This window comes from Rhipicephalus sanguineus, chromosome 6 (genome assembly GCF_013339695.2).
Source record: "Rhipicephalus sanguineus isolate Rsan-2018 chromosome 6, BIME_Rsan_1.4, whole genome shotgun sequence".
NCBI lineage: Eukaryota > Metazoa > Arthropoda > Arachnida > Ixodida > Ixodidae > Rhipicephalus > Rhipicephalus sanguineus.
In genome coordinates this window covers 137303024-137316128 of record NC_051181.1, presented here as the reverse complement: position 1 = coordinate 137316128, position 13105 = coordinate 137303024, and the positions used below count along the sequence as shown (strand labels likewise).

General features: G+C 49.4%; 1 protein-coding gene across 1 annotated transcript; it reads right to left on the bottom strand.

Annotated features, from left to right (window-relative positions):
* Positions 1-7792: 7792 nt before the first annotated feature.
* Positions 7793-13105, bottom strand: LOC119397584 (uncharacterized). Its single transcript, XM_037665009.1, has 2 exons — positions 12438-13105; positions 7793-9998 (listed from the first exon to the last, which is right to left on the bottom strand). Exons 1-2 carry the CDS (start codon positions 13103-13105, stop codon positions 7793-7795), a joined length of 2874 nt encoding a protein of 957 aa, XP_037520937.1.

The following is a 13105-nucleotide window of genomic DNA, read 5'->3' as shown; positions in this document are numbered from 1 at the left end:
AAAACCCCTTAAGGGTGTAAACTGGTTTATTGTGTGCAATGTAAAATACGATGTTTTGTTCCATAACGGTACATAAAATGTTTATCATTGTCTTGCAGTATTTTTTTCGGTCCCATCACTGCTGCTACGTGTCGCCAAGCCGTTTCACAGACGGCGCGGGACTTGTAGTTCCTGTCCCTGAGGTCCCATAACGCACATTCGCGTTTGACAACGTCAGCGTTGTGCTCGTCGCCGTTGGCCATGTGTTGCTGGTGCGCGTCGATAAGCAAGTGGAGACAACGAGCAGTACGTCACTGATGTACATCCTGTTCCGGTTTTTTGCAATTGGCTGCTTGAGCACAGCACTTCCGGGCGACAGATTCCAAATCGGAAAGACCGAGCGATGTCGCGATATCGACCACGCGACACGTCGCGCGAACGGCCCGTCGCGCGAACGACACGTCGCGCGAACGACACGTCGCGCGAACCCCCTATGCGCGTTTTCGCGCATAGGGGGTTTGGCCTTTATTCCTGCCAATAAGTGCAGCGGGTCGCCTCCTTTTGGTGGAATATAATAGAGAGACCAACGTTTTCTTCACATGGATTTATACACACGCAACACCCCACTGCCCCGCCCCCCTTCCCCAAATCGAAGTTATGGATAAACACCTATTTCTTCGGATAAACCCCTACTTCCTCAAATCTAGACACGCACAGTAAAGTTGAAAATTGGGCGAGTTGGTGATAGTTCATGTTTACGTGGGAAGCAGCGCAAATTAGACAAGGCACGAAAAGGAACGTAGAAAGACAGGACGACCGCTGCCTGTCGTCCTGTCTTTCTACGTTCCTTTTCGTGCCTTGTCTAGTTTGCGCTGCTTCCCACGTAAACATGATCTAGACACGCAAGTGGTGATGTCTTGCCTCCCAGCCGTGATTTCTAGAGTCACGGAAAAAGCAGGATTTTAAGTTTATTACTAGCCCCCCCCCCCTTTTTTTTTTTCTATCTCGGCGCATCGTGGAAAGCGCGGGAGAAGTCCCACACAGACAGGAGCCTCCAAGGTCATGACCTCTCCTCCGCTTTTGCTGCACGGCAACCGCCTCGCAGCAGTGGAGACAGAAGTCCCCGAATCTTTGCGTAAAGTCACACGAGAAAGGGTCGAAAACACTGCGAAAATCGGCATATTGGAACACCTCGGGCATCGGAGCGGGGGCATCGCCAGTAACCGTGCAGCGTGCGCGGACTCTACCAGCTGAGGCTTGTTGTGGGAAGCCCATAGGCGTAGCCAAATGGGGAGGGTCTGGGGGTTTCAACTTCAAGCGCCCCGAAATTTTTGCACTTTGTATGTAAATATGTACACGCACACGCACAAACATCCATAAAGGGGGATCACATAAATGCTTGTCCCGGCTAAATAATATCCCGGCTACGCCATTGCCAGGGAAACCCACCTTGAATTTTTATAGCCCAGACAAGAAAACTAATATGCACAAGAATATTACAGTGTACTTACGGCTGACTTGTCGTCGAATGATCGGTGCCAGTGAATGCATGCCGGAAACACACACACAGACACACACACACACACACACACACACACACACACACACACACACACACACACACACACACACACACACACACACGCACACACACACACACACACACACACACACACACACACGCACACAAATCTACACGTAAATAGTACTAACTTTTAAATAACCGACATGTAATGTTCTTTCCGATACTTGCATGCTAACTTATTAATTGTCCTGTTATGTAGTTGTTAACTAGCTCTCTTATTAACCTGTATGACTCGCCACGGTGGTGTAGTGGTTATGGTGCTCGACTGCTGACCCGAAGGTCGCATTTTCGATGGAGGCGAAAATGCTTGAGGCCCGTGTACTTAGATTTAGGTGCACGATAAAGAATCCCAGGTGGTCGAAATTTCCGAAGCCCTCCACTACGGCGTCCCTCATGATCATATCGTGGTTTTGAGATGTTAAACCCCAACAATTATTATTATTAACACGCACGTTTAATATTTGTATACACGTGATTCAATTGTTGCGTCAAAGTTGGGTAAAAAGTGGCCTTCTCATGTTGATGTTCCGATTCCAACCTGTTTACTTCGCACTCTATTGTACTGTATGTTGTCGCGGCCTCTGAAGCTGCTGCTTTTTTTATTGTATCACTGTTTTGTCCATTTCGCAGGACATATATAAGTACCTGCGCAAGCCGTGTACTATCCGCTATCTGGCAGCGCTGCACGTAACTAGCGAAACGGGGTGTAATCTTCGGTTTCCCCCGCTCCCTTCTCGCTCATTGAAAAAACACCTTTTCTTCCCGGCCCTCTACTTCCTTTTATCTCGCTTTCTCTTCACGGCAGCTCGATCTTTTCACCCAAGCTCACGACCGCTCTCTGTGTATTGGCCATTTGTTTCCTTTTGCCTCGGCTAGCCGCAGCTGCGGACCGTGAGGGAAGATCATGTGCGGGTTACCCAGGCGTGAAAGGCGCGGCCTCGGGTTGCACGGGGGAAGCGACGGGGACTCCGGGGGGGGGGGGGGGGGTGGCAGGGGGGGGGAGAGAGAGAGAGAGAAACTTGAGGGGCTCGAACGAGAAAGAAGACGAAAGTAAAAGGAAGCGTCTGCCACCTCTTGTGTACTTCCCCCTCCCTTTGACCTCCATAGCCTTCCCCACCACGGGCTTCAGACAGAATTTGGTCTTGGAGGGGGGGGGGGGGGCAAGTGCCCCTTTTGCGCCCCCCTGCCGACGCAAATTTTCAGCCACCAGCGATGGTGGGGAGCTTCTAACTGTGCCCGTGGCTGCATGCATACTGCTTCGGCTCCTCATTTTTGTCTTTGCTTTTGTGTTGGTTTCTCCTGCTTCGTAGTGCTGTAGCCCTGCTGTGAGTCATTGCTTCACGTCGAGCCGAGAGAAGACGCGTGAGAGAGCAAAGTATGTGCACAAGGCAGAGTGCATTTCTTCGGACGAGAAAGGGGATCAGTTGTGTGCCTCCTTTCTTCTTCTTTTGAACTAGCCCTGCGGGAATCCCGTGTCTGTAAATACAAACAACCGTGGCGCCGTTATCGCCGCACCTGGTTTCCTTTGGCACGATGAGTCAGCTGTCGTGGCAGAGAGTGAACGTGTTGTGACGTGTTCGTGGCGCGAACAGACCTGACCTGAACTGTCTGCTGCTGCCCGCCGAATCCACGTTGGTCGTAGCGGCTGTTGTGGCAGTTTGTTACTGTCACGACGTGCATAGGCGTGCGCACAGGGGGGGGGGGGGGGGGGGGGTAGGCGACTGCCCCCCCTAATCACCTAAGAGGGGGGGGAGGGCAAAATCTGCCCCGTATATTGACCCTTCTAGTCACCTAAGAAGGGGGGTGGCGCAAAATCTGCCCCATACATTGACTGCGTATTTGCATCTTGCAAGCGGAGGGGATGAACGTAGTATACTTTGCATTTCTAATGTTTCGAACCTCATTCCAAGCCATTCCGATTCCCTTTCCATTATCGGGATGCATCTTTCCTTATAAAAAGAAAGTTAAATATTTCACTACACCGACAAGCACGATAAATAAATTTGGACTCCGCTTATTCCCTATCATGGAAGCCACCAACCTGATGTTGTCTCTGTTGACCACATGTAGTCATGTTCTGTGACAGTGTGTGCTAAGAGACAATAAGAGACACTATTCGCAGTTAGAGGAGGAGGCTTGATACAAAATAAGTGAAGTAATTATATTTCCGAAACTAATGACCATACAGGAAATTGTTTACAGCCTCGACAGAGAGCAGAGACGTTTACATTACTCTTAAAAGCAATTAGATTACATTACGGTTAATTATCTCGATATGAGGCGCACTACGTACGCCCTCCTTTTTACCATCAAGACGAACACATACCAACTAACCCAAATGTCCGTTTTGCTGCATTAATAATAATTGCGGCTTTTCCAGAATTAAAAAAAAAAGTAGTTAGGTTAGAGTACAGGTTGCAGCTGGCCGAAAGTATAACAACACACTACTATTACTTTTGAAAAGTAATGAAATTACTTTAACAAAAGCTGACCACTCATTGACTAACAGATGTAGTACACTTTACTTAGAACACATATGCATTGAAATCTCAGATATCTTTGTTGCATCACAGGAGCAGCTGTCTCGTTCTCACGCTACGTTGGCAAGATTAACTTGTCGTTGTTATTTTTATTTCTTTATTGAGTGAATTTTTTTTGTGCCATAAAGCCCATAAGCGAGGCTGACATGCTATATTTTAGTCCAAAGTAATTTGAAAAGTAACGAGCAATTTTCTTGAAATTTTTCGCTCGAAGAATTTGTTACATTACAATTACGAGCCCACAAATTACTCATTGCAGCAAAAAGTAATTTAATTACCGTAATTTCATTCCTGCCATGTCTGACAGAGGGTGAGAGGGAGATAACGTACAGTCTACGGAGGACTATGTCATGGCTATATATTGAGGGTCTTGGTACATCGGAATGGAGAGTGGACACGCGAACACGCTACCTGTTACGACCTAGCGACGTCTCATAAGGGGGATCGGTTTCACCTCAAATGTTGCTACTTAATCGTTTGGTTGAGTCATTCCGTTACAGGAATATGTGCATCATTACTTTGGAGGCCGTGTCATTTTAGACGAACGCAATGTGTACAATAGCACGCCCACGGCATTGATGAAACGGGATGCTAATCACGGTGATTGCGGTTGTTGCCCGCCTGTAGCAACGTCCACCACCACCACCGTCTAGGGAACGAATACACACTGTAATGGTGTAAAACAGAAAGTGGTGTAAAGTAGAAATCGGACTCCACGCCGATCTTCCATCTCTCATTAACTGTACGTTGGCGTGCCCTACTTCGCATGCGGGTGCCATCGAAGCCCGACTGAAGGAACACGGCGCGTCACATGACGTAATGGCCGGCGTGCTCTCCCCTCTCCCTCTTTCGCAATGCTTTCCTGTGCACAGAAACACAGAATGACCTCGGGGTCTCTTCCGAGCCATTCGAACAAATGACCCGTCCCTCTCTCGCTCCTAACTCCGGCTCTGCCCTTTCCCCTATATCGAGTGGAAAACCGAATGCAACGTGCGTTACCGCGTTCGCTGCCTATCTACCTGTCTACCGGAGAGAGGTGCGCGGAGGTGGGGAGGGGAGCGCAATATTATGCGATCGAGACATCGCCATCAGGGCCGGGTCCCTCGACTGTGCCACCACGGCAGCTGATGGCGTCTAAATTGAAACAAGCGCGCAATGATCTCACTGGAGGGGTGAAGGATGATGGGGACGTAAAGGACCAAAGGCTGGGGGAGGGGGGAAGCTATAGGTCTTTGCGCCACCACCGGAAACAGCCTTTGTCCACAGAAATCATGCGCAGAAAGGAGACGCGGAGGGAAAGAGAGATTGTGTAGCGGGCCGTTGAGGCGTGGGGCATGGGTATAGGAAAGGAAGCGCAAGGGGGGTCATCTAATAGGGCAGAGAGATGAGAGCGGGGCGCCTGGCGCTTCGGTCGAAGTGTAGCAGCGTGTTGTCCCCGTCGTTCGACGTCCATAAACAGGTTTCCACTGCAGCCAAGATGCGGCGACCCTCCCCCCCCCCCCCTCTTCCCTCATCTCTTCTGTTTTTATTTCATTTCTTATGGCCTCGCTCTCCAGGCTGCTTTTTGCTTTATAGTACATATTTTTTTCATTCTGATTCCCGCCAGTTCGGCCATTCGCTGCCCCCGCCTGCATCGCTGCCGGGCCGGTAGTTGTTATTACGTGCTGGCTTTGGTCGGTTCATCGGCGTGGAGCGTGTATACGATCGAGTTCGCATCGAGCAAGGGGGATTATAAATGATGGGACCTCAGATCGCACTCTCTCTCTCTCTTTTTCTTTTTTGTTTTTTCTCTCGACCTCTGGCTGGACACTTACGCTATGTGTGTGTGTGTTGTGTGTGTGTGTGTGTTGTGTGTGTGTGTGTGCGGCGCGTGTGTGTGTGTGTCGGCGTCGTCTGATACGAAGACAAAAGAGGCAATAAATGTAATAAAGGGCAAATAATCAAGAAAGATAGAGCAAAAAAAAAAGCTGCAGGAGGAAATAGACATACGCGAAGAACGAGAGCAATTTAAAGAAATAAAATGAAATAGGGTCGCGCTTAGGCTCGGCTCGAAGTTAGTATCAGGGAACTCTGTGGCGAAATACTTGAAAAATGAGAATGAAGCGAGGAATACGCGTAGTAATGGATCTAGTGTTCTAGCGATAGCGGTGTATAACGCTGAGAGGAATATTTTCTGTGTGCGTCGTCGCGGGCGCTGTCCGCTGAAGATAGAAGGTGTAGCCCTGATTCACCTGCGGCGCACTGTAAGGAGTTTGAGTATGCAGAGGCCGCCGTGTCGAATCTGAGGAACGTTTACGTGCACATACTATGAGCCGACAGGGAGCTTAGACTTATTAAAATACATGCTCTTGAATGGATGCGTGCAGGCCATGCCAGCCTCGTCCGCGTATATTATGTCTCGTATGCTATAGTCTTCCACTTTACATTCAACACGAGCACATATACAGTATATTTTTTATGTTTTATGTGTTTCGTAACAGAAATTTATTTGAAGTTCTTTCTGCGTGTTTACTTCTCACGCTGTTCGTTTTTTTTTTTCTTTAGTAGGCGCATTACTGAATCTGCATAACGTGAATAGCCCTGTGCGTTATTATAAAGTATACAATATTTAATAGGATGCTTTGATAATTTCCAAGGAACTGAGGAGGTTGGGTAGCTTTTCGTCGGTTATACTTTACTAAGTGAACCCAACGACCAGTGGCGTACCACTTACTTGTTCACGGGTGCGGGGGCCCTCGAAGCACACACACACACACACACACACACACACACACACAAACACAGTATATATATATATATATATATATATATATATATATATATATATATATATATATATATATATATATATATATATATATATATATATATATATATATATATACGGCAACAAGTACACTTGACCGTGTTGCGTCCTCTCTCCTCTTTGTCTTTTGATGCGCCGCTTTCCTAGAATTTATCCATGCACTAACTAGCCCAGCAACGCATTTTAAAGACGCGACTGTATGATTATTTATGAGCATATGTTACTTGTGTCGCTCCCAGTCAGGGGCGTAGCCAAGGGGGGGGGGGGGGGGGTTCAACCCCCCCCCCGAAATTTTTCAATTTTGCTTGCGTATATATATACACACATACAAACGCACGCACGAACGTACATAAAGCCCCCGAAAAAAATTTCTGGCTACGCCCCTGTTGTGGCGGAATAGCAGGGAGGCAAAACTTTCTTTAGTGCGTTGGACGACGACGGAGGATCAAGACGTCCGCTCGGTTCGAACGCATCAAGAAGACTCGTTTATTCTTCCACTATTTACAGGATTCTCGTAGAGAGGGGAAAAAAAAGGAAAATAGAACACAAAAACACAGGCACAGTCAAAAGAGTTTCCTCTGCACCCCGCACGTGCAACTGATTTGAAGAGCAGACGGTCCATGTGCTTCAGTGTTCTTTCACGGGCTGGGCGCGTATGTCGTAAAACGACGATGTCACCTGTAGACGTTTTCCGCTTTTCCGGTACCCATTGTCGCCTCCAGATAGCGGGCCGCCGCTGCCGCAACGCCGAAACGCGTCCCCCCCGAGCTGCCGTCCTCCTCCCTTTCGCCGCGGGGCCTTCCAAGCTGCTCCGAAGTGGGTGGCCGCTTCACAATCTTCGACAAATACAACAACCTCCCCCGGATGAGCGAACTCTTTAGCTCATTGTTCGTCGACTTCTAGAGGATAAAGCAGCTGTATTGGTCGTTTCAGCTCCGTTCCCCCGCTTAGTGCCAGCCGGCAGGCCCGCACCCTGCCATCTCTGCCCTTGAACGTTTCTTTGATTCTGGCGATCTTCCACATGTGGCGTTTCAAATGGTCTTCTTTTAAAAGCACCAAATCGCCTATCTTTAGGTCACTCGATGGCGTTGGGTGAGACAAATGGGCTGATCTAAGCTCCAATAAATACTCTTTCCGCCATCGTCTCCAAAATCCTTCAGCCATGGCTGACCGGTACTTCCAGCGCCGTGAGAGATGCGCGTCACCGCCCGGAATTTCGGCTGGCAGGTGGTGTGGAGGAAGGGTTGTCAGCTTTCTTCCGACGAGGAAGTGCGCCGGCGACAGTGGTTCTGGCTCTCGGGCATCTTCGTAGGTGAAAGTCAATGGGCGTGAGTTTATCACGGCCTCCACTTCGTACAAGACCGTTGTGAGTTCTTCAAAGTTTAAACTGCTCCGACCTAACACCTTGCGCAACGCTACCTTCACCGATCGCACCAACCGCTCCCAGAATCCGCCCCACCAAGCTGCCCTTTCAACAATAAACTTCCACCTGATTTGGTTTCCGGCGAAGTAAGACTGCATTTCCTGTGATTTTAGTAGCGCGAACATCGCTTTCAGGTCTTTTGCTGCTCTCTTGAAAGTTAGCGCGTTGTCCGAATAAATAGTCGAGCAGATTCCCCTGCGAGCCACGAAGCGCTTGAATGCCAGGAGAAAGGCTGTAGTCGACATGTCGCTGACGAGCTCAAGATGCACGGCACGTGTCACAGCGCAGGTGAAAATTGCGATGTAACATTTCCGGACGTCGCGCGACTGTTGACAAATCAAAGGTCCTGCGAAATCGATGCCAACGGTGTCGAACGGATTTCCTTTTGTCACTCTGTCAGCTGGAAGTGGTGCTACTGGTTCCGTGGCGGGAGGGCAACTTTGTTTGCGACAAATGAGGCACCGCTTGATAACCTTTTTTACGGCCTGGCGCCCTCGGATGATCCAATACGACTCTCGCAACTGCGCCAGGGTGTCGCGTACCCCTGAGTGCAGCATTCTCACGTGCTCTTTCCTTATGAGCAGCAACGTGAAGGGGTGAGTGCCAGGGAGAACGATAGGATGTTTGGTCTCTTCGTGGTTGTCAGTGAATTGCAGGCGTCCACCAACTCGCATGAGACCTTCCCTGTCAAGGTACGGGTTGAATGGCAAAACAGGAGAGCCTTTGCGCAGCGGTCTTTGGGCTTTCAGGTTGGAAATGTCGTCGCTGAATGCTTCTCCTTGAGTTGCAGCCAACCAGTACCTCTCAGCATCGATCACTTCTTCAGCTCGTAGTGGGCCACTTTTTCTTTCCTTCCCGTTGCGGCAATTGTTGACAAAGCGGTGGATCCACGCAGTTACGCGAACGACTCTGCTGAATGAGCTGAACTCTTCCACTTTCAGCACTGCCTCGGATGATGATGAGACAATGGGCATCACCGTCACTTTTCTCTCTTCTACGTGACATTCTGCAACCCCTGGGCTCGGCTCGCCTGTCGTTGGCCAATGCGTCTCATCGCCGTGAAGCCAATGGGGTCCTTTCCACCACAATTCGCTCTCCAACAAGGCCGACGGGAGGATACCGCGAGTGATTAGATCAGCGGGGTTGTCTGGTCCTGGGCAATGTCTCCAATCTTTAGGATCAGTCAGCGCCTGTAGCTCTGACACCCGGTTTGCCACGAAGGGCTTCCATCTGGCAGCGTTTCCTTTAATCCAGTGCATAGCCACTGTGGAATCAGTCCAAAGAATGGTAGCAGCATTCTGGAGGTCCAAGGCCTTGACAACGTAGCGGCACAGTCGAGCGCCAATGAGAGCCCCCATCAGCTCCAGTCGGGGTAACGAGAGGCGCTTCAAAGGAGCTACTCTTGATTTGGCCATAATTAGGCTTATAGTGATTATTCCCAGAGGAGACTTGCATGCAATGTATGCGACAGCACCGTAGGCCTTCGGGCTGGCATCGCAGAAAATGTGCAACACTTTCTCTGTCTCTTCCTGTCGGAAATCCCTTGATATGACTCTCGGAATGGACACTCCCTTGATGCATTGAAGCTCTTCACACCAGCAGTCCCACTCCGCCCGCATTTCTTCTGGCAAGGGATCGTCCCAACCAGCACCCAACTCCCACAATCTTTGGAACAATATCTTTACGTACAGTGTTGTGGGAGCAATAAACCCAAAGGGGTCGAAAATTCTGGCTGAGACTTGCAGTACGAATCTCTTGCTGTCAGCTCTTGTGTTGAGGAAATCAAGCAGTGAGGTCATATTGTACTCAAAATTATCCGTCTGAGCATTCCAGGCCACTCCCAATACCTTGGTGGCTGCAGGAGGTTCAGCATTCGCATTACTTCTTGTCACATTCCCATCCTCTATGAAGTTGACTAAATCGTGGTCGTTAGACATCCACTTGTGGAGTCGCATTCCTGCTTGTGATAATATATCGCTTGATTCCTGGCATAACACTTTACCCTGTTCAAGGCTGTCGACCCCAGTCACTAGGTCGTCAACATAGAGATGGTTGCGTAGGATGCTCGCCGTCTCAGCATACTGCTCCGGGAGTCCTTCAAGATGGTGTTGTAATGTTGCGGCCAATAGGAAAGGGCTGGATGTGACACCGAACGGCACGCGTGTCATTCGATAGGCCGCCACCGCTGGTAGTTCTTCACCTTTCTTCGGCGTAGTAGCATACCAGAGAAAACGCACAGCGTTCCGGTCGTCGTCTGACAAGGATATTTGAAGAAATGCCTTTTCAATATCCGCAATGAGGCCGATGTTGTAAGTGCGGAAGTTGATCAGCAAATCGATCAGCTCTGGATTAAGCTTCGGACCACTTTCCAAAACATCATTCAGTGAGAGGCGACTTTTGGCACTGGATGATGCATCGAATACTACCCTCATTTTTGTTGTCTGGCTTTCTTGACGAACAACTGCTTGATGTGGCATATAATATACTGGACCTTCCGAAGTGCTGCAACGCTCGTTGGCTGGCTCTGCGTAGCCCTTTTCGATGTATTCTCGGATGCAGGCGTCATATTCCCTGATCAAGGAATCTTCTTTCAAAAGACGTGTTGTTTGGGCTCTAAGACGCTTCGCGGCGCACTCGTAGTTGTCGTCGAGCTCATTGACCAATGGCCTCCAGGGAAATGACACTTTGTACCGACCATGCTCAAACTTGACGGTTTCTTTGTAGTGCTGTAGGACTGCGTCTTGGTGACGAGCTGGTTCATTTTCTTTGATACCAATGTGCTCGAGCTCCCAGAAGGACCTCAACTGTGCGGATATTTCCTTGTCTGTTTTTTCGCTCACTCCCACTCGCATTACGCCAGCAGCAGAGGAAACTCCTGTTGACCTTCCTGTGCCGACCTGACCCTGGACTGTCCACCCGAATACTGTCTCCACTGCCATCAGTTTGGAGGTTAGGCGCTTCGTGGATCCCGTGACTATTTCCCAATAGTGATCAGCTCCGATTAGAAGGTCAATGTTTTCACATCCGTCACCCTGCGCGACGTCTGCAACGGGTAAGTCAAATTTCGAAAGTTCAAGCAGAACTGACTTTGATGGTGTAGACATGATATCCGCGCAGATGCAGGGAACTTCCAGCGCTTCGACTCGTATCCTTTTCCCGTCGTACTGGCTTCGGAGCCACAGCTCGACCCGACGCGCTTTAGTGCGGTTTACTGCCGACTTGTCGCCGAAGGCATATATTCTAAGCTCCTCTTCCCCAAGCACCTTTAACTGCAGTCTTTCAGATAAGTTGCGATGGATGAATGTCCTTTGACTGCCGCCATCTAGGAGAAGCCTGACAAGTGTACTTTTGTGCGGTCCCTCTGTCCAAGCTCGCGCTGTTTGGAGAAGCAACTGATTCTCCTCCGTGCACATAAATTTCTCTTCTGAGCCTAGAGAAGACTTTAGCACTGCGGCTTCTTCAGTCACTGGTCGAGAGGATGGATTCTGTTCAGCAGTGCCGCGGTATCCTCTGAAATCAGGATCACACATAGCCGTGGCGTGTTTACCGCTACAGTTGGCACACTTGAGCCATTTGGCCTTACGGCACTCTCTTGACGTGTGCCCCTTTACTGTGCAACGGAAACATCTGTTCGCACGCTTCAGCATTTCCCTTTTATCAGCTGCCGACATCTCTGCGTCGCAGCTACCGGTTTCGTGACACTCTGACGAACAAAACAGACACCCTGTTCTTTCCTTGGTCACTGTATGTAATGCTGCAGCCGAAGACATTCTCGCCGCATTAAAGGTGCTCTTGCGGTTTTCTATCGACGATTCTACACTCATGCCTCTGGGTGCTTCGGCCCGCTGTATGATCTCCCGTGCTTCAACCTCTTTTCTCAAAAAATGCACAAATGCCTCCAATTCACTGTCTCCTGTCGTAGCGTCTTTTCTTCGGCAGTATTCGAGATGAAGGTCCGCAGGCACCGCTTTCTTTACAACTGTCAGTAGCAAAGCTCCGTACGTGCTGACACCTACGCCCAGAGAAGTGAGGCTTCGTACACCCCTTTCTACTTCGTCAACAAGGCCTCGAAGTTGGCTGAGGTTCCGTGAGTCACGCACTGACCTGATATTGAGCAATCTGGACATGTGGTCCTCGATAATGACTTCTTTTCGGCCGAACCTTTCCTTTAACAGCGAGAGAGCAACTTCGTAGTTTCCTTCAGACAAATCAAGCCCTGCAACAGCAGCCGCTGCTTTTCCTGTGAGGTAACTGTTCAGGTACTTGAATTTGTCCACGTTTGACAGGTGGTGGTTCGCGTTTATTGTTGAGTCGAATTGGCTCCAAAAGCCTTGCCACTGTCGAAGCTCACCGTTGAACTTTGCTATTTCTAGCTTTGGCAGCTTTACTGTGGGGGTTACCTGCGGTATGTTATTGTTAGATTCTCTTTGATCTGAGGAGCTTGAGGTGCGATCTAGCGAAGCGGTCACTGATGAGGTGTTAGTGCAGTTAAGCTCACGTAGCATGCGCTGTACTTTGGTTTTTGCTACGCTGATTCTTTCTTTGTAGGTCTCGGAGCATGCAACTTCCTCTTCTAATGCATCATCTTCTACGCCACTCTCAATTTCCCGATCTAGCTCTTTGAGTGAATCTTCCTTAAGTGAGAGAAGGTTGATCTTTTCTTCGAGCTCACCGAGTGATGCGTCGTCCTCCATGGTGGCTATGTCGTTGAGAAGCTTTGTCGTTGACGTCCGCACCACGGCCCTTTTGCGCTTGATCCTGTCGATGTCCAT